Below are 22,294 nucleotides of genomic sequence, written 5' to 3'. Positions count from 1 at the left end.
CACACTCACTTTCATACGCACATATAAACATACCCAGACATACACACATTCACACTCTTGAAACTCTCTTTCTTTCTTACACACACACAGACACACACATACATACACACACAAACACACACACACACACATACACTCACACACACACTACCACATTTGCACACACATACACATGAGCACACACATAAGCACACACTCTTTCTCTGTCTCACCGACACACCCCTACACATACATAAACAAACACAGACTTACACATAAACACAGACACATACATTCCTCTCACATACACACCCATACATTCCTCTCACATACATGTGCGCGCACACACACACACACACACAAAAATAAAAACATACACATACAAACACCTTCTCACGCCCTCACAGTTAGCCACACCCATATATAAAACACACACACACACAGCTCATACACACATGTCAGTCCCATGAACATTTGTAGTTTGTAAATAATAATAGAGAAATCTGTGGGTGGCAGCCATTTTGATTTTTGACAAGTGTTCAGTGAGCACCTCGCTGAGGCATGTTTCCCCCCAGAACCCCGTGGTCCTGTGCTGGCGAGAGCGCAAGCACGAGGGCTGCTTGTGAAAAGAACCTCACATTCCGCCCTGCCAGAAAATCATGAAAAAGAGGCCGAACATGTTTATTCCTCCTTTAAGCTGAGCCACACACACACACACACACACACACACACACACACACCACCCTCCCCTACAGCCTGTGTTGGGAACCTAAAACCCTCACAGATCATTGGATCTTTTTTCTCGAGTATTTTTTGCGGTGGCAGAAGGGAGGCGGGTCCAGGATACGGCGAACACACGCCGCAGCAGAAAGCTGTCCGCTGCTCCTATATGAATGAGCTGACGACACACAGGCTCTACTCGTCGGAGGGCTCGCTGATATTCAGGGATCGACAGAGGGCTCTCCGTTAGCCTGCGGGCTCCTTCAGGTCCGCTAACGGCCCTTTTAATGTATTTTCCTAAGCAGCCAACACAGCAGCACACACACACACACACACCACACACACACACACACGCAGCCGACACAGCAGTAGAGAGTGCGGACGGCCGGGCAAACAGGGCCCTGTTGGTGTTGGCGTGGAGGGCCCGCGGACCCCGACATGAAAGGGCAAACAAATGCTGACCTGCCAATGCAAACACACACACACACACACACACACACACACACACACACCTCACCGCTCTCAGTGTGAGTGGTGGCAAGCATTATGGCAAGGCTGTCTGGCATTCATAGGGGCTTACGGTGGCCTGCTGTGCCACTTTAATTACCGTCCACCTCCCCTTTACACAACATGGAGGTTGTGCTGTGCCACAATGGTGTCGCAGTCCAAAAAGCCCCCCACTTGTGGCTTGGGTGTCTTTAGTTCCTTATGTTCTGACACAAAGTGGTGCGTCAGAGTGGGCACTTGGCAGATAACCATGTCAAGGGCTGGGCTGGGTGAGGTGTTGCCGTGGCGAGGTAATGAGGAGACTGAGGAGAGATGGGGGGGGGGGGGGGGGGTGTATGGAAAGCAGACCTGTTCAACGTGCTGGGAGTCGGCCGTGCGTTTGCACGTTAGCGCTCGGAAAATCAGGCTGCAAGGCCCAGGGATCACAGCTCAGAGGAAGTGAGCTGGTCTACACGTCTGAGTTCAGGCCCACACCAGACACACACACACACACACACATACACACACACACACACACACACACTCAGGACAAACGCTCTCTCTGTCTCTCTCTCTCTCTCTCTCTCTCTCTCTCTCTCTCTCTGTCAGACACATGCCCTCATACGCTACCTGCCACACTAGTAGGCACTCTCTCTCTCACACAAACACTATCTATCTCTCACTCTTTCTCTCTCTCACACACACTCACACACACACACACATAAGACCAAGGTTATAATATTGTTCCATTTTCAAATGTGTTGTTTGTATTGAGTCTGCATGCTTTAGTTTTGTTATTTGTTTTGGTTAGTTTCACCAGTGGTTTCAGTTTAGTTTGTATTTCCTGGACTCATTTCTATTTCATTTTAGTTTGTATAGTTTTGGTTGGAGTCATTTTAGTTGTCAAAACGAATCTGTTTATCATTGAAGATGATGTTGATTGGCTGGGATTGATTATAGTTTGGTTTTAGCCACTATGTTTATTTGCCATTTACAGAGCAGGACACCAGAGATTGTATTTTAGCGCAACCACTGAACAGACAGCTAGAGGACCGTGAGGAGCAATTTGCTGAATTTGATCAAAAGTGTATGCGATGTGAATAGTGCACAACGCCTTTAATACACTTAAGAGTTCCTTTCATTTCTACACCACAGATGCTGTTACCAGAATTTCCCATGCATTTGTTTGTACCACTTTCATATACCACGTTTGCTTCTTCATTTAATAATAAGGCCGCCTTCCATTAGTCAGTGAGTGTAGATCCTGAGACGCTATATTGCCGGCTAGAGCTACACACTGAGTATAGGGTTTTGGGAGTGTGAAACCCGCCCCCTTAAATGGATACGACGGCCACTTTCTTGAATCGATTACGACAATTATTTTTTTGTCTTTTGCTTTTCTTCAGGTCCATTATTTTATTTTATTCAAAACCATTAGTTTACATCTTAGTTTTTGTTTTAGTTAACGATAATAACTCTGACACACACACACACACACACACACACGTGAACGCACACACGCTAACTCACTCAAATTCCCTCTGACAAACACTCTTACCCTCACACTATCCAGCCCCAGGCCCTGTCTGAAAGCTCGCTCTCACTCTCCTGTCCAAACACTCACACACACACACACACACACACATTCAATTACAAATTACCTATGTATGTCAACATCTGAGGGGTGGCATGCTGGGGCACTCAGCCCTGTTTTTTTTCTTCCTCCCGACGGTGAGGAGACGTATGAATACACTCTCTTTACTCTCCTTACTGTGCCCCGAGTCTACACTGTACTGCTGCAGCAACACCTCCACAGGCCTCTCTCTCCCTCTCTCCCTCTTCATCTCTCTCCCTTTCCCTCTCTCTCCCTCTTCATCTCTCCCTCTCCCTCTCTCTCCCTCTTCATCTCTATCCCTCTCCATCTCTCTCTCTCTCACTCTCCCTTTCACTCTCTCACTGTTTGTGTCTCTGTTTGTGTCTCTCAATCCCTCCCTCTCTCTCTCTCTCATACACTTGGCTGTTGGATAAGTTTAATGAGTTTAATGAACCACAATCCCCCCCCCCCCCCAGCCCCCTTGGTGACCTCAGACGCACGTGTCACACAAACACCTCCCCCGGGGGCCGTCGCTGCGGAAACTGAGGTGTCATTGCCGCGTTAAAACAGGAAACCGACACACGGACCCACTCATCCGTCATGTAGGCAGCAGCAAGCGAGAGAGCGAGTGTGCACACACACACACACACACATATACACACAACACACACACACACACACACACACACTCTCGCTTGACTCTTTAAGGCTTATGTCACGGCCGCGAGTGAAGGGTGGTGGAAGTAAAAGAGCGGGTTTGTTTTTCTTTGCCACGTTCGCTCTGTTCGTGCCATGTAGCACAGAGGACTCGGGGGCCCCGGGGGCCGACACGGACAGAGATTAATGGTGGAGCCTCGGCCCTGGAGCGCTCACGCCAGCGGATCTGTTGAAATGTGGACTCAAGGATTTCCAATCTGTTTATTACCAAATACCCTGTAAATGAGAGCACCCCGCGGGTTAGCTTTACTATTAAGGGCGCGATGAGTGAAAATCAAATACTCTGAATTGCCGAGCGGTAAACATGCTGAAAGCGCTTAAGTTGTGAAGTCATTCATTACACAGCCGTCCAGGTTGCAGGGATTATGAGGAGGTGCTAATGGATTAACCTGTGCTCTCATTCTCAGGCCACTCCTGCAAGCTGCTGACCAAGAACATGGGCCTGCTGGTGATCAATGAAGACACACTGGATGTAAGTACTCCATAGATTGCAGGCTAGAAGAGCCACTGTGCACAACTAAGGCCTCATTTATTCCCACTGCCTTTACAAAAGTCTGCCCAGACACCGTGGGTACATTTAGACATTTATTCATCTGAACACGTAATTAAGTACTGATGTTGCTGTATGTCGCAGGCCTAAGTACTGATACTATATGGACTGTATGTAGTATCCCAAAGTACTGATACTACTGTATATGGGCTGTATGTAGCATCCCTAAGTACTGATACTATATGGACTGTATGTAGTATCCCAAAGTACTGATACTACTGTATATGGGCTGTATGTAGCAGGCCTAAGTACTGATACTAAATGTGCTGTATGTAGCAGGCCTAAGTACTGATACTATATGTGCTGTATGAGCAGGCCTAAGTACTGATACTATATGTGCTGTATGAAGCAGGCCTAAGTACTGATACTATATGTGCTGTATGAAGCAGGCCTAAGTACTGATACTATATGTGCTGTATGTAGCAGGCCTAAGTACTGATACTATATGGGCCATATGAAGCAGGCCTAAGTACTGATACTATATGTGCTGTATGTAGCAGGCCTAAGTACTGATACTATATGTGCTGTATGAAGCAGGCCTAAGTACTGATACTATATGTGCTGTATGAAGCAGGCCTAAGTACTGATACTATATGTGCTGTATGTAGCAGTCCTAAGCGGTGAGACTAGATTTAAGCAGCTTGCTGTGCCGTACTCCTGACCTCGTGACCTGGCTTTAACTGAGCCGTACTTCATCCTGAGCACATTTTTCATTCCAGTGCTGGAATCTTTTTTTTCTTTTTCTTTGTAATGCTTGATCTCTCTATCTCTTGTTTTCCCCTCCTCCCTGTGGCATTCTCATATAACCCCAAGCTCTGTTGCCTTTGGTGCCTTCTGTGCCTTTGGTAACGGCTGCACAGATGCTGTTTCGGACACATCCTGGAGGAGTGGAGAGAAAGAGGGGTGGAGAGTGGGAGAGTGGGGATGGAAAAATAGAGTGTAAGAGTCTGAAAAAGAGAAAGAGAGGGAGAGAGTGGGGATGGGAAGAGAGAGTGTAAGAATCAGAGAAGGAGAGAGAGAGAGGGAGAGAAAGAGAGGGAGAGAGAGAGAGAAGGAGGGAGGAAGGGAGGGAGAGAGAGAGAGGGAGAGAGAGAAGGAGGGAGCGAGAGAGAGGGAGAGCAGGGATGGAATAAGAGAAAGGAGAAAGGAGAGGGGAGGGGATAAAAAGAAAGGTTGTCATGGTGAAGCTGGGCTAGTTGATAGGGCCTGAGGGAGGGAAAGCGGATCCTTGCGGCGGGGCTTCACCACAGAGCGCCTCTCAGTAAGATGGAGGGTCGGGCCGCGTGTGGAGAGTAGGGGCCACGGACCCTCCAGATGACCCCCATTAGCTGCCCCGTCACACCCATACCCCCCCCCCCCCCCCCACCCCCCACCCCAACCCACACACACACACACACACATACAACTTTTATACTGGGGGGGTATGTAGCTCCTGCAGGGAGAGGGTTGTCTGTTGTCAATCGACTGAAGAGGGCCCTGCTGCCTGCGGGGAAACATCAGAGAGACATCCCTCTCTCCCTCTCACTCCCTCTCTTTCTCTCTCTCCCTCTCTCCCTCTCACTCACTCTCTCTCACTCTCTCACTCTCTCACTCTCTCTCTCTCACACACACACAAGACACACTCACACTGCATGGAACCCCTGACCGTGCAGTGTGTCCCGTCGCGAATGGGTGGGTTCGGAGAGGAGGCAATAGAGGATTGTGGTGTTTGTTTGGGGGGGGGGGGGGGGGTGGTGGTGTTAGGAGGAAGTGAGGGGGTGCATGTGTGGCGTGGTGTTGAAGGACGCGTCTCAGTCTGTCAAACAGCCATTTAGCATGATGAATGAACCGCGGGCTAAGAGGCGAAGGCGCACGCGGGAAAGCATTCGGCCACACTGTTTGAAATGTGGCACGTCAGCCCCCCCGGGCCCGGGCCCGCTTCGAGGCCCGCTTACACAACGCTGTTTGTAAAAACACCAGAGGAATTCGCACTGACACGCAGACGGACCAGAACCCCTTTGCCACGGGGAGCAGAGGTTCCCTCTCTTCTCGCCCTATGAAAATCAACTGCTGGGCTGTGAAGATGAGGCCCACAAGGCTGTCCTTGTCGCTATTAAGACATAGAAGAGGAACAGGCGGTGTTTCGATGAAGATTGTTGCGCACAGCCCCAAAGTGTTTTTACATACGTGATCCACATTTTTACTGACCTCGTGTGTTGAGATTGTAGGGTATTCATACTGAGGTTCATACCTGTAACAGTGTGATCCATTTTGATGTTCATAAAATAACTACTGAATAAGCATAATGACTAATTGTAAATAAGTCCAAAGAAGTCCTGCAACATGTTTCTGCGATTTGGGAATACAATGCTAGATCAGCAATTCACGACGATGTACATTTTCTTATTTACCGTATAAATTGCTCTGAAAAAGAGTAAAGAAAAAAAAGCCTTGCTGTTCAATTGAAATGTATTTCTTCTGGCCTCCTGGTGGCGCTATAACGATTAGTAGGATTGTAATTTTAAATGAATACCCAAGAATTGATCTTTGTTTTGTGGACCTCAAAGCCCTGATGACATGGGATCTGAAATCAGCCCACAGCTGCCGAAAATGATTGCCAACGAAAGTCTAACATTAAACAAAAAGAGTGAGAGAAAGAGAGAGGCAGCCAACAACTAACATAGCTAAACTTCATAATTTACAGTCCATGGAAGCCATGTGTTATAGTTTTGCAGACTAAATATCTAAATACAATTTCTAAATATCTATCTAACGTAATCTCATCACTTGACATATTATGGTTACTTGATGCGGTCATAGACGATGACATCATTTTAGAAGTAGGTACTGGCACCTGACGGACACCATGCCTTCTCCTGCATGCATGGAGAGACAGGGGTGAGGGAAGGGTTGTTTGCACCCTGCAACCTCACTGCTAGATGTCACTAAATCCTACACACTGCACCATTAATGTCCCACTCGTTTGGTGTGAGTGGTGTGTGATGGATTGACAACCATGAAGTTAGCTTGGTATTAGAGATTCGCTTGACATCCACGACATAGGTGGATCTATAACTGTTATGTCATTCAAAGTGAAATGAGCTATTTATTTTTGTATTCTGCCTCGTATTCAGTTGTGAAATTGGAGGCCTAGTGTTTGAACACGATACTTAAGGCATATTGTTGCTTAAAACTGTTTATTCTGTCGTTCATCTTGCACGTGAGTAGCATATCGGCAAAGTAAGGCCAGGAATGGACAAAAAAATTATAATAATCTTGTTTTCTTTAAACAATTGTATATGATTACTCATGATTAGGCTTCTGTTCTGAATATTGACAAGAAATTGTGATTTTGGAATAGAGTTCAAACCAAGGCATGACATTTTATTTCAACTACTTTCAACACTTTGCTATGCATGAAATTACTATATAAGTATGGTTCTCAGAAATGTGAGCATAAAACTTCAAAAATGAGTGCTCTTATGTCTCCATTGCATGAACACACACACACACACAAATACTATTACAAACTATATTTAAATATTTAAAAACAAAAATACTTATATACTGTACATAATCTGTCTGATGTCTGTGATTTTTATCTCTCATTAATATGTTTTTTAAGTAAAGGCCTATGTGGAGTTTAAGTGGGTTTGAAAGAGAAACAAAACCACAAAAATTAGCAAAAACGCAAAATGCTAGAAATCACCACCACAAAATAATTTTGATTACAAAAAAAATCACAAACAACATTGCAAAGTCCTGGAGGGACTGTAATATGATATCAAAAGCAGAGTTCATTTTAACACAGGAGATGCATGAGAGAAGTGCATGAAGTGATTCATCTTCCAAGAAAAAAGAGAGAGAGAGAGAGAATGATTAAAAGCACACCTCTTCTCTCCCCGGTCCTTGATAACCCAAGCATTGTGTGGATGCAGACACGTGCACCATGCGTGACTGTGCGCTACGCCTGTCCACGCTTTGCAAAAGAAGGCTCGCCTGAACTTGAGAAACTTCAGTGCAGTTTGTGAGACCAAGGAGATGAATGACTCGAGCAGACACAACATTCTAAAATCTACCAGCCACAATCATTTTTCACTAGCCACCATTTCGTAATAGCACATTTGTGTGTAACTAACTTTTCTATAACGCGTCTTGCTTGAAAAAAAAAAAAAGAGTAATGTACTCATGGCTATCTTTTTTCCCTCCCTCACACCAACACACACACACACACACACACACACACACACTTTAAATGCACAGAAACAGAACTTTAACTGTCTTCTTAAAATCAAACTTGAACAAACTCAGAAACAAACAAACTTGAACAAACTCCCTCGCTTCAAAATCCCTCTTCATCAGAATCTGAATGAGATTTTTCTCAGGAGCCGACTTTCTTTGTATGACGCAGATCACCTCCTTGTGGCACCTGGAGACTTTGTGGTCCTTGATGGCCTCCCGTTTAAAATGTTTGGTGCCCACAATAAAGCTATTTGTCTTGCTGCTGGGGAGCAAAACACTGACTGACTATAGCCTACTCTCATCGAAAACTAGTCACATAATTCACATAAGTCACATAATTCTCCACTCCATTCTCCATTCTCCACTTCTCATTGAAAAATCACCTTGAGTTATCTACTCTTGCGTAGGCGCACTCACATCAGCCGCTGCCTCTAGACCCGCGATGTAAAGTCGCGTTGTTGTTAAAATAGGCCGTCAGATTAGGCTACTCAAACTTTGTAAATGACTGAACGATTGACTGAGAAGGAAGCACTCTCCAGCTTGGAATGTTATGTCCAATCAAATTTGTGTTTAGGTAGGCTGCCTAACAATTGAGTGTTGTGTGTGTGTGTGTGTGAGAGAGAGAGAGAGAGAGAGAGAGAGAGAGGGCGAGAGTCTTGCTTTTTTGACATTTGTGCTATTTCCGACGCATGTGTAGCCATAGAGTTTGTGAGTGCACAAGTGTGTGTGCCCTGTCCTTAAAGTGTTCCGGGTGTTTAGAATGAGCTCTCTCTCCTACTTGAGACCAGACCATCTTTGAGTGCCTAAATCTCATCAATTCTAACCTGGAGATAACACCATTCCACAGAGTCTCATTAACAGAGGTCTAAAAAAGCCTGTTGTCTCTGTGGATTCACGGATGTATATGCTAATAGATGGCCACAAAGCATTCTTAATGCAAACACTGTTCAGTCCCCATGCCTGGTTTTTCTGCTGTAGCCATAACATGAAGGCTTTAGACGGCGACGCTTCGGCATGGAGGCAGACAGTCACAAGTGGGTTCGGTGCTAAACGGACGTCCCATTCAGGCAAATGTACATGCTCTTTAATGCTTATCTTACACGCTCTTTAATGCTTATCTTACACGCTCTTGAATGCTTATCTTACACGCTCTTTAATCTGATTTTTGATTACTTATGGAGCCATTGTGTTACTTTCAACATTCAGGTTTTGCATTTGAAAGCACATGTAGAAGTGGTGCACATATGCACTCACACTCAGTGTGCTCCCTCTCTCTCACACACACACACACACACACACACACACACACACACACACACACACGTGCGTTAGTTTATGGCCCCCTTCAGGGATGACCACGCTCTTATGGAGGAGTCCTCACAGCTGCACTCCTCTGTGACTCTTCACTCATTCCATTTCCACCATCTCTCTCTCTCTTTTCTTCAATTTCTCTCTCTCTTTCTCTATCTCTCTCTTTCCTTCAATTTCTCTCTCTCTTTCTCTCACTCTCTTTTTCCTTCAATTTCTCTCTCTCTTTCTCCATCTCTCTCTCTCACACTCACTCTCACTCACACTCTATTTCCTTCAATTTCTCTATTTCTCTCTCTCTTTCTCATTCTCTCTCCCATTGTCTCTGTCTCTCACTCTCTCTCTCACTCTATTTCTCTTTCTTTCTCTCTCTCTCTCCCTCTCACTTTTTCTCCCGCACACTCTTCCTCCCCCACCCTCTCTCTCCCTCTTTCCCCTGTATGAAACCTGAGTCTCCTCTGTCCAAATATTTCCTTTGAGCTTGGATTTCAGAGCTTTGTTATGCCAGGAGAGGGTTACCGAGTCCCTGAGGTGCAATCTCACTGCCCCAAGGCATCTGTTCTGCACCCCCTTCATCTCTTCTATTGCCCCCTGTACCCCAACCCCCCCACCCCATCACCCCCACCTGGGGCCTTTCAGGGCCATTGGCTGACGGTCACTGCTGGAGAAAGCCGTCTGCTGAAGCCGTTAGGTGTAGCGCTGTTGCCGGGGCTACAGTGGGGGCCCCCTCGGTTTAGCGGCACGGGCCCCGTCGTGGTCTTGTAACCGGCGGTGTTCATTTTCACACATGTGGACACAGTCACCTTTTCCACTAGCCACCCGCTGACTAGCGCTCACCGCTCTCCGAGTGCTTCAGTCTCTTTGATGTGCGCCCGTGTCAGTGGCTTAGTGTGGAGCTGCTGTGGCCTTATCATTGACACTCGCCTGTGTGGCGGCACAGGATGCTGTAGTATCTCTTCATCTATCATTTTGAGCCTTGCCTTTGGTGTGTAAACACGTCCTGTGAAACGGCACCTTTTGTACATCGGCACGTAGCAACACAAGGCACAACATGGCCAACAACCTCTGCACAGGAGGCTATGATAACATTACACCCTTAAATGGTTATTCTAAGAGCAGCTTTCTTAACCTTTTTTATTCCCTAATGCGAACTAATGTAAGGAGAAACACGGAAACCAACCTCTTCAGCACCAGTGGCGTTTCCGCAAGCAATGTGCCTACTCAAAACAGGAACTCAACCTCTGCCCCACTGAAAAAGAGGGAACCCCAGTTAGTTCCTCCTCTCCCCACATCTGTCCTCTGAGAAGGCCAATCATCACTCAAACACAGGTTCAAACCCCAGTAGCGTGTCAAAGGTCACACCACAGAATCCTCCCGTGTGACCCCAGAACCTAGGCTCCCACGGTTACTTTCAGCGGTACAGTAGAGGCCGAGGCCGTAGAAGCTGCAGTAGACGTAGCGGCGCTCCATCTAGGCGCAGCCTTCCTGTTTTCCCAAGATTCTTTTCTCTCGCTCTCGCTCTCGACTGAGAGCCTCTTGTCGTTCCAACAGATGAAGAGAGCGGGCGGGAATCATGTGACTCTTTTTATGGGAAATTAAATGGAGTGCAACACTCTCCCAAACCAAATACGGCCCCATGCCCGCACACACCCCCCTCTACTCCCTCCGCAGCAACAGGCAAAACTCAACTCAGTGGTTCTGCTGAAAGAATAATTGTTGTTAAAACCAACAGAAAAATGGTTGAGCCGAGTGTCTTTTAAAAAGAAAAAAAAAAGAAGAAGAAAAAGAAAATACTTTTTCGACTAAATAGCAAGTCAGTATCGATTAAAATTCTTCCAGGTTTAATCACCTAATAGTGAGACATTTACCCGACTTCCAGTTTGAAACAGAATTGAGCTGGCGGTGGACATTCCTTAAAAATGGCCCTTAAACCCAGATGAACGTGCTCAGATACCGAGAACCAAGAAAAAATGTGCAGCCGTGCAAGAAAAAAGGAGAGGAAAGCAAAGGAAAAATCACACGGCACTAAAGCTGCCTTTCTTGCCCTCCCTCTGCCGTGCTCACCTGTCCTCACCCAGTCAGGAGAGACTTGAGCAGGTCTCCTTATTCAACCCAACCATCAAGCACGGCTGACGGCAGCTGTTGGTGTTGTAATGAGGCGTGGCATGAGTATGTTTTCGATGCATTTTGCGCTTGTTTCCCAGCCTGATGATAATGGTATCAATAATAATCTGTGGTGGAAGTGGGCCTGCAGGCGTAACCAGATGTAAAGGGCTGGCTTTGCTCAGGCCATGTTGTATAACAGCCTGTGGTCCACTTTATTTTTCCAATCAGTCCTCTTACTCCCCTTCTCTAGAATGGGGGCGATTTTGAGCGTTCGCTGTTGTGGTGTTTAAACACCGTCCTAAAGAATGCTGATCAAAAAAAGCAGTCATTACTCGTGATTATGGGAAGGTTTCTTGTGGTTTATTTGAATTATATTACTTACCTATACTTGCAATATTTATACTAACATTGCTTACTTGCACTTAATATACTTACATATATTTACTTTCCTATTTAACATATCTTACTATGGATTTTTCCCTATTGTGTAATTTTAAAAACACAAATACTTGTTTTTGGTCTTTATGGGGACTTTCCACTTATCGTTTTAAATAATTGTTTCCTAGGACACCAGAGAGACGCTGAGCCATCACTGTAGCATGCTGGGAGACGCGCTGCACAAAGAGAACGACTTTGCCCTCATCATCGACGGCAAGACGCTCAAGTACGCCCTCACCTTCGGAGCGCGCCAGTACTTCCTGGACCTGGCCCTGTCCTGCAAGGCCGTCATATGCTGCAGGTGAGGCCACTGCACCGACGGACGATTGCAGCGCTTTCTCTAGTCGATTGCTTGATCTTCATCCAGACTCTGTCTGGAAGCCATGCAGAGATAATTGTAACCAAATATAGGCCTGTGCAGTTTTACTGAATGAATATCAAGCAACCAGGAGCCCTCCGCAGAGAGGGGGGGGACTATATATGGAAAGTCTGAACGGGAAAGAGCTGGAAGTAAATGAAAACTCTGTGGAATAATCCTGGGGGCTGGTGCACCATTACAGGGAACCATCGGCTGAATATTTTCAGAGCAAATTACCCCCGCTGTAGGTCAGAGCCCTGACGATAAACACAGCAACGTCTGCGTGATGGAGTGTTAATGAGGGGCTGCGCCTTACTACAGAGGTTACACACACACACGTGCACACACTCACACACACATGTGCACACACGTACACACACACGCGGCCTCAAGCAAACTCGAGCACAAGGCCACGTCCTCTCCTCTCCTTGTGCGGGGCCAGTGTTGTGAGGACGGCATTCAGGTGCCCAAACAGAGCCAAGCAGGCACAGCCCTGCATAAGATCAGAGTCATGTCTGCGGGAAACAGCAGCAGGCTCACTACAGGTGCCACTACAGGGCCACGGTGCAGTGCATGACCTCAGGCTCCGTCTGGCTTCTCTTACGGCTGTCACACACACACACACACATAGACACAGACACACATAGACACACACACGCACACACACACACATAGACACACACACACACACACACACACACACACACACACACATAGACACACAGGCGCACCTAGACCCACGCATACACACACACACACACACTCACTCTCACACACACACACACACACAGGCTGCCATCAGATGTGAGCCAGGCCTTTACTGTGCTGGAGCAGCCTTCTCCCTATAAATATGATAAATATGGCATGAGAAAAATAAGTTCTAGAAAAAGAGAAGGGTAGGTGCACCAAGCACGTGTGGCTGGGGGGGGGGGGGTGGAGGAGGCTGTGGGCCGTCACACAGGAATCAGAGCGCTGAGATCACCAGCCGGAGAAAGAAAGAGATGAAGGGAAGGGAAAGAAGAGAAAGAAAGAAGGGAGAAAGAGAAAAGGAGAGAGGTAGAGAGAAGGGAAGTGGCTGTCGTCTGGTATTAGGCGTAAGAAAAATGGCTCCAAATCCTCTGATGATGTACGGTCTGTGCCTGCGGTCAGTTGTTGTGTGTTCAATCCTGCTTCCTGTCTTTGCTGAAAACACGCCATTCTTCTGGCACAGGGGGGCCAGGCGGGGGGCCAGGGGCTTTAGCCTCCTCTATAAAACACAGGTTTCTGGGCAGAGAGGGGGTAGAGTCTGCACTATGGTTCTCTCTTTGCTTCTGTTTCGATTTCATGCAAACTTAAAGGCATTTTGAGAAATAGGTAGCCATGTTTGCTGTCATACACAAGTGAAACTCCGCCGTCCAAGACTGTTTTGTGGAACCACTGTGTGTTTGGGCTTTTGTCAAAAGTGCGTTCCCAATGGACTCTTATAAATGGATGAGACACAATATAGAAACAATACATCTGTGTTCAAATCCCAAATAATGCAGCTGAGAGCAGGCTTGACCTCATGTTGGTATTTGCTAACTAAACATATCTTTTGCAATACTTAGATTCACAAACATTTACTACCGAAAGATTTGATTTGTTTATATCCTTCTTCAAGAGTATTTCTGTGAGACCAATTGCCTGTTTAAAAAAAGCTTGACAGCTGGGCTTTTCCTTCTGTCTGTCCTGCAGGGTGTCTCCTCTGCAGAAGTCAGAGGTGGTGGAGATGGTGAAGAAGCAGGTGCGCGTGATCACGCTGGCCATCGGGGACGGCGCCAACGACGTGGGCATGATCCAGACCGCCCACGTGGGCGTGGGCATCTCGGGCAACGAGGGCCTGCAAGCCGCCAACTCCTCTGACTACTCCATCGCGCAGGTGAGCCATGACGAGGGGCAGGGCAGGGCAGGGAGGACAAAGGTCAAAGTTCAAAGGTCGGGGCAGGCACAGCAGGTGAAGAGCATTTGTGTTAAGGGACATCACAGGGATCTTAGGTTACCTTCTCCAGGACAAATCCATTGCAGTTCGACTCAGGGCAATGGACTATTGTCCCGTGCACTCTCTCTCCCCCTACCAATAAGTAATTGAGTGAACCCGATCCTCTCCCATTTATGTAAACTTAATTTAAAAAGGCCACGTTTTGTAATCCCCTATCTTTGTTACGGGTGTCATAGTTGAGATGCTTCTCAAGTAGAGCTTATTGTGTTTGTAATTGAAGTCGAGCATCCTCCCGCCATACATGGGGAGGCGGATTCCTACTCTGCACCCGAGTGTGTCTCCTTTACCTTTTGTGTGTGTGCGTGTGTGTGTGTGTGTGTGTGTGTGTGTCTTTATGTCTGTGTTGGATTGTAGAACTGCTTAAATATGTTGGACTATTCAGAACATTTCAGAAACCTGATTTGTAATGGGGTATCAAATAAAGCATGTTGTGTGTTCCTGGCGCACCGATCCTCTCTTGACTGATGCAGTGAGAGCTACAGGCTGTGTGCAGTCTCTGCCGTGTTGCATCAGATTTCGCTCAAAAGGATCCTGTCTTGCCTTAAGTGCCCCTGCAGCGAGTGTGATATTTAAGAAGTGACTCAGGCAAGGGAGGAGGGCGGGCGGTTGGATGGATGGGTGCTCTTTTTTTCCCCTCCCCTTCTTCTTCTTCTTCTTCTTTCTCTTTTTTCTTATCCTTCCATCATTAATCAGACGTGAAGTGTGCGGGTCGCGGTGCGATCAAATTAACGTTACATTATACCCTGACCAGACAGAAATGAGGAAGCGCCGTCCGCACCGGTAACGAGAGCGGAGTGAACGAGTGAAAGTCAAGTCATCCGGCTGCCGAAGACAAATACCTCTTTAGCATCTTCATGAAAGACACATTATTTAAAAATTACATTTGAATCAGCCTTCAAAGGTGCCTTGCTTTTTTCCCCCTCCTCAACAGGGTGACTGACTTACAAAGCACACATTTCTGCCTGTCGGTCAGACATTGTGAATTTTGGAAACGGGGGTGGGGTGGCGGAGTGTGTTTGTGTGTGTGTGTGTGTGTGTGTGTGTGTGTGCAGCAGTGATGGGGCTCTGAGTGATGGGGCTTCAGCTCCATCCCGGGCTTCCCAGAAACTCAGCAGAATGTGAGCGGGGAGCGTCCCTCACCCCGCACCCCGCACCCCGCACCCCTCACCCCGCACCCCGCACCCCGCACCCCTCACCCCGCACCCCGCGCCCCTCACCCCGCACCCCGCGCCTCAGCTCCCCGGCTCCACTGCTGCCTGTCTGTCAGCGGCTCCTGAAACCCTCCTCACTCGCTCCTCACTTTTAAAGCAGCGACCATCACACCCCCCACACACACACAACTACTGCCCCACTTCCTCTCACACACACACACACACACACACACACACACACATAGAAATACACACAACTACTGCCCCACTTCCTCTCTCACACACACACACACACACACACACACACATAGAAATACACGCAACTGCTGCACCACTTTCTTACACACATACAGACATTCAGACACACACAAACACACACTTACACTTACACACAGACCGATGCACATACATGCATATCTTTAGACACAGACCCAAATAAATACACGCTTGCATACACACACACACACACACACACACACACACACATACACACACTCTCCTTGCCACTGACCTGTTGTAACTGACCCTTTGTTTACCTTAAGGCATGTAAGGCATGTTTACCTCAGCTTGACATCTGTGTTGTGCTAAGAGAACAGCACCAAGTTACCCTGTCCATCAATCACACCAGCAGACGAATGACTAACACCCCAGTGCCTTCATAGCCACAACCTCCATAGACACTACAGCTTCTCGGTTACATGTTCTGTGTTCCGTTTCTGGTTGCCAGGGGAGACCTCTCCCTCTGTCTATCATAGACATTCCATGGTGCACCTGTGTTGTTTTTTCAGAGCGGATTGCACAGTGGAATATGAAGTACCGCTGGCCATAAATAGAGGGATCATCAGCATCCCACTCATCCCCTATGAGTCTCCTCCCTTCACCCCGACCGATTCCCCAGTTCCACTGAGAGAGATTAAGAATGCCTCATTCTCTTCCTCTCCCCCTTTCAACAAACCCCCCAGCAAACTCAAAAGTTCAGTTTAGAGTATTGCAAAATCCCTCCACAGAACATGCCAAGAATGTGTCCGCTCAGCATAACGCTGCCTCTGCCTCGTCCTCCCCTGCGACTTCCGCTCTACCAGTTTCCTGCCGTCAAGACTGTCCCGTAGTTTTAATCAGACAGCTAGAGCCCCCAAGGACCATTTTGTGGGTTTGTTTATCTGCATTTGCTTTTGGAAGCAGCGATTTATTTTTGTATTTATTTATTTTCCGATCGCACTCCCTCTGTCGTTGTTATCCTCTCCGCCCGTCTCGCTTATCTGTGCCTCTCCTCGCCTTCCTCCCCAGTTCAAGTACTTGAAGAACCTCCTGCTTGTCCACGGGGCCTGGAACTACAACCGCGTGTCCAAGTGCATCCTCTACTGCTTCTACAAGAACATCGTCCTGTACATCATAGAGGTGAGTCCAGTTGGCACTACACTATCAGTTTGTGTGCGCTGTATGAGAGTGGATGTATGATGTATGTTGGTTTTATGTAGTCTCTTTGCAAGCTTGTCATAGCATTGTTAATTCACTCATGTGGTCATTAGACAGTAATTGGTTACTATTTGGACAGGTATGGATTAGGATTAGGATTTCATCACGTCACAGCAGTGTGTGCGACGCAACTTTCCAGATGCTAATATTGTAGTCCTGTAGTGAGTCTGAACTGTGGATGGTTTTAAGGCAACAAGAAGTTGCTAATCTTGTTTGATTAGCCAATCATACACTGATGCTCCAGAAATCTTGACGAACGCCCTCCGGTTCTCTGGCACCATACGGAAGGAGACTTTGAGCCGGAAAGCTGCCAAAACGCACCAGACTCCCAGCAGGGAGGCCATCCATCACCGACGGCATTTTGACAGAAGCCAGGCGGTGCACTGATAGTGGCCTCAGAGGTACGAACAAGACGAGCCCTGACAAGTGAAAGGGTTCTGGCTATCTGCGGCAGCGTTATCGGCGCAGGGTGCGTGGCGGGACGTTTTGATCTGCCGCCGGCTCAAACGCACTTGGCCGGGGGAAGTGACATCGCAGGAATGGCTCTGTGGTTTTTCTCCGAACAGCTAAAAGGGTCAAAATGCCAACTCATCAGATTTGTTGAGAGATTTGTGGCCCATCTCCTACAGTTGAAATTAAACTCTTTTTTTTACGATCGTGATTTACAGCAGTCCGTCTTACTAGCTGCCTATGTAAACATAATGAAGTTTCCCTCCGAGTTTAAATTTAGCACATTGCAAACAGCTAACTCCACACTCCCTCCTAAATATACCTCTATGTTCTGCTTGTTCATCATACTGAGAGATACGGCATGCATCTGTCATCAAGACTTCTAAATCAGTCCAGTTAGAGACGCAGAGACTGGAGGCAGCCAGGCTCTCTCCACTCTCTCTCGTCTACGACATCTCTCCGGTTGTTGACCGTCTGGCCATCAGGGCCAAAGGTAGACCTTGTGAATTACATGCAGGCGGCCCACCTTCACACAGACACACACACACACACACACACACACACACACACACACACACACACACACAGACACACACACCCGCTTCATGCCCCCTTAACCCCCACCCACTCTGGAGTTAGACATCACCCAGCCTCTGCCACCCTGTCTCTGTGGTTTGGGACGCCTATGGGGGATGGTGGTGACTCTGGTGGTGGAGGGGGGGTGAAGGATCAGCCAGATGTCATGAACACGTCACGGCTGTCAGAGTAGCGTGATGTGCTGTTTGCTCGTCAGAGGGCTCGCATTCAGATCATAAAGCTCAACGTCCCTACAAGAAATATGAGCCCTACCCTTAAAAAAATCTTCTGTGTTTGTATGTGTGCCACTTGACCTATGAACTGCCCCCCTCCCCCCTCTCCCGTTGCGCTCTCATGTCTGTCTTTCTTCCCCCTGATTTTGTTTTATGTACTGCGGTAAATCTCCTCAAAGCCCCTCAGACTCCAGCCATGTCCTCTCCTATGACTGCCCCACACTACGAAAGCAACAGGCTGAAAATGAATGATGAGTTTTCAGACGACAAGGCTTGTTTGGGTTGTAATGCTGTAATGTGTCAGGCTGGGCCCTTTATCTCAGGCTTTGGTTTCGTTTCTTCTTTTGTGTGTGTGTGTGTGTGTGTGTGTGTGTGTGTGTGTGTGTGTGTGTGTGTGTCTGTGTGTCTGTGTCTGTGTCTGTGTCTGTGTCTGTGTCTGTGTCTGTGTGTGTGTGTGTGTGTGTGTGTGTGTGTCTGTGTCTGTGTCTGTGTGTCTGTGTGTGTGTTGGGGGGGGGGGGGGTCACTTGCATTTTTAGTGGCATTATGTAGGAATTCTTTCAGATGGCACACCCCATATATCTAGCATTATGTGGGGAAATGTCTTCAGTGCTGTAATTCAGTGTCAGAGGTGGTAACAACACACTAGATTAGGTTATTTCACTGCCGCTGTGGCCAATCAAGGCTGTGCAGCTGCTGCAGGTTTTCTCTCCCAATCTTTCCTCTGCGATACAGACACGGAAACAGAAGCATACTAGCTTTTTTTTTTTTTGTCGGACCCGACCTGTAGTGTTAGGTCTCTCGCCTCCTTTCTTTCTCTTCACAAAAGGAAGCATGTTAGAGCTGCAGCTGTTCCACAACTTTGATATGCTACAGAGTATTACTTGCGTCTCTCTCTCTCTCTCTCTCTCTCTCTCTCTCTCTCGCCCGGAGCCCTCTCTCGCACATTCAGCGGATACGACTCCAAATCCGAAGCCTTCATTTTTTTTTTTTTTTCTTTCCCCAGCGGGACACACAGAGCGGGCTACGGCGCTCTGTGAAAGCCGATCTCCTCCCAAACACACCTTTTGTTACGAGGAAAGAAAGTGCACCTCCCCTCAGGCCTCCCGCAGGGGTCTGAAGCACATAATAGGGCATGGGCCCTGCTGTGTCCCTGCCTGCTGCTGCTGCTGCTGCTGGATCCAACACCTCCATTTTGTGAGGCCCTGACATCCGAGATGCCTGTCTCCCAAGGGAAGGCTAAAAGTTACATTTGTTGCACTAATAGGTTTACCTCAGTTTATGCGTCTTGGGGGATTTTTGTTGCTTTTTTTTTTTTTTTTTTTTTTGTAAACAGCTCAGAGAGGTTTCAGTCCCACACAAGAACTGTGGCCCTTTCAAAAGAACGTTCGACCTCTGCATGGCACATGCTTTGTGTGAGTAGTCTCTTTGACTGTTCTTGAAAAGGAAAAGGGCCTGTATCCTTCGGCCAAAAGTCTTACATAAACAGTTACAATGACTTGGCCTCTACCATATATTGTGATATACTGTTGTAGAATGTAGGTCTTTCAAATTGTGGTTAGGGATTGATGTTGCCTTATCATTTCATCAGGGTTCACTCTCTGTGTGAGAAACATGCCAGTATTTTGGCAGTATGAAGCTGTCCCTCACCTCTTCACCATTGCTGACATGAGCGTATGTAGTAATCACCTCTGATTGCAGTCATTTTCACTCCGTCATGCACATTTAAGTGAATTATGTGTCATTACACCAATATGCCATACGCTCTTGTAGTATAGTAAAATTATACCTAAATTGCTTGGCAAATACAGAAAGCTCAGGCATTGCGTTACGAAAGAGGCTTTAGTGTTCAGCTTGACCACATCTGTCACCAGACGCCTGGTCCGCCGCTGTAATTCTGACCTTTTTATTAGCAATCCACGAGATGTCTTCCTCTAGCACTCGCCAGAGTCGTATCCCGTCGCTAAAAGCCGCGACATGCGATATTTAACGCCAATGCCACGGTCTCCCCTCCTGCTGGGTGCCAAAGCCCTGTTGTCTGGGAAAAACGCTGGGATTAGCGGCACGCCAGCGCCCCAAAAGAGCCCCCGCACAATGCAGCGGCGGCGGCCATGTTGTCCGCCTGAATGCTCCAGCTGGGCACTTAGTCTCTTGATTGACAGGTCGTCAACCTCGGCTCCAAAGACGCCGACGGACAAGTGGCATTTATGAGGTAGTTACAAGAGCCTCATTCAACCCCCCCCCCCCCTCCAAGCCTCCCCAGGCCTCTGGAGAGCACGGTAGAAAGAGAGGAGAGGGACCCTGGAGGCTGAGCGGGCAACCCGGTGCCACCATAATAAAAAAAACTCCCCACCATGCATTTAACTCCCCTCTTTCTCTTTCTCTTTCCCTCCAGCCCCTCTTGTTCCCCTTCGCTTTCTGTCTTTCATTCTGGCCCCTCTTGTTCCTTCACTTTTTTTTTTTTTTTTGCCGAGGCAAATAATGAAAGGGATAAGGAACCCTATTTGCAGATTTTTTTTGGCCCTCTTCTTAAGTTTTAAAGGCCAGAGCCGAGCAGCAAAGGGGCTGTCAGCAAGAGGGAGGACAAACGTCACTCCCCCTCACCCGGCCGTGGGACAGCCATCAGTTTGAACTCGCTGATGAATATGCAGGGGACTTTGCCTTTCTTACTTTTTCTCTCTCTCACTTACTTACTGACACACACACGCACACATGCACACACACACAGACGCATAAATACAGACACACACACTCACTCTCTCTCACATACACACACACACCACACATACACACACCAGTCCGCCCATTGCCCACCCCCACCCCCACACACACACACACACACACACACACACACACACACACACACACACACCACCCCCCCACCTCTGTACGCCTCTTTTCAGGGTTTTCAGAATGTGCAGTGGGGGGAGAAGACGGCCACACCCCTCTGCTGAGCGCTGCTCAATGAGGAAGAAAGAAAGAAGGAAAGAAAAGCGAGGGACGGAAGAAAAAAAAAAAACGACAAAACCCACCTAAAAAACACGCCCTAGGCCCTCATCCTCAGGCCTAATGAGCAAATCAATGCATCTGCCCTAGAAGAGTGCAGGGCCACTGCCAGGGCCCCCGAACCCCAGGCCAAAACACTCACGCATACACTTCCCCTCAAGCTCATGAATAAGGGGGTACTCTCTTTCTTCTCTCGCTCTCAGCCCTCTGTTTCTCGCTATCTCTCCCTCGCTTTTTTTCTATTCCTTTACTGAGCACAATATATTACAGCCCCCTGCCCCCCCCCCCCCCCCCCCCCGCCCGCCCGCATTCAGTGAGGCGGTAATTAATTCAGCACTTTAACCTGGCCCGGTAGCTCCCCGGCTCTAAAGCACCAAGGCCTAAACATGCCCTGCGGCTTGAACATGCCCCGCGGCGTAGTGTCTTGTGGTAACTATTAGTGATTTCCAGCAACAGGCCATGACGGGTGTGTGTGTGTGTGTGTGCGGAGGGGTGGTTTTGTTGTGATGTGTGTGTGTGTGTGTGTGTGTGTGTGTGGACGTTATCCGGGCCAAAACAGGGCCCCTGTCCGATGCATTTGAGCCATGTGATTTAGCATGTGGGGGGGAGTGCACACAATGCAGCAGTGATCCAGCAAGTCACATGCTCCTGAGATGGAGGGATGGCACGCATTTATGAGAGAGAGGAAGGGAGAGAGAGAGATAGAGAGGGCGGGAGAGAGGAAGAGAGAGACAGACAGACAGACAGAGAGAGAGACAGACAGAGAGAGGGAGGGAGAGAATGAGAGGGGGAGACAGAGCGAAAGAAAGAGGGAGGGGGAAAGAGAGAAGGAGTGAGAGAGAAGGAAAGAGGGGGTGAAGGGGAACAAAGGAGGGAGAGAGAGAGAGAGAGAGAGTGGGGGGGGGGGGGT

The 22,294-nt window shown here is 47.9% G+C and overlaps 1 protein-coding gene across 10 annotated transcripts in view; it reads left to right on the top strand.

Moving 5' to 3' along the window:
* Positions 1-22,294, top strand: part of atp8a1 (ATPase phospholipid transporting 8A1) — a 137,013-nt gene that overhangs the window by 82,616 nt on the left and 32,103 nt on the right. For all 10 annotated transcript variants that reach the window (XM_012833919.3, XM_031587284.2, XM_031587287.1 and 7 more), the window contains 4 exons: positions 3,904-3,968; positions 12,248-12,420; positions 14,191-14,374; positions 16,933-17,043. In XM_012833919.3, coding sequence (XP_012689373.1) covers positions 3,904-3,968; positions 12,248-12,420; positions 14,191-14,374; positions 16,933-17,043 — 533 coding nt within the window. The remainder of the gene's footprint in view (positions 1-3,903; positions 3,969-12,247; positions 12,421-14,190; positions 14,375-16,932; positions 17,044-22,294) is intronic.

Source organism: Clupea harengus, chromosome 20, assembly GCF_900700415.2.
Source record: "Clupea harengus chromosome 20, Ch_v2.0.2, whole genome shotgun sequence".
In the NCBI taxonomy this organism is placed as follows: domain Eukaryota; kingdom Metazoa; phylum Chordata; class Actinopteri; order Clupeiformes; family Clupeidae; genus Clupea; species Clupea harengus.
The sequence above is the reverse complement of the archived record's forward strand: the minus strand, read 5'-3'. Positions and strand labels throughout refer to the sequence as shown.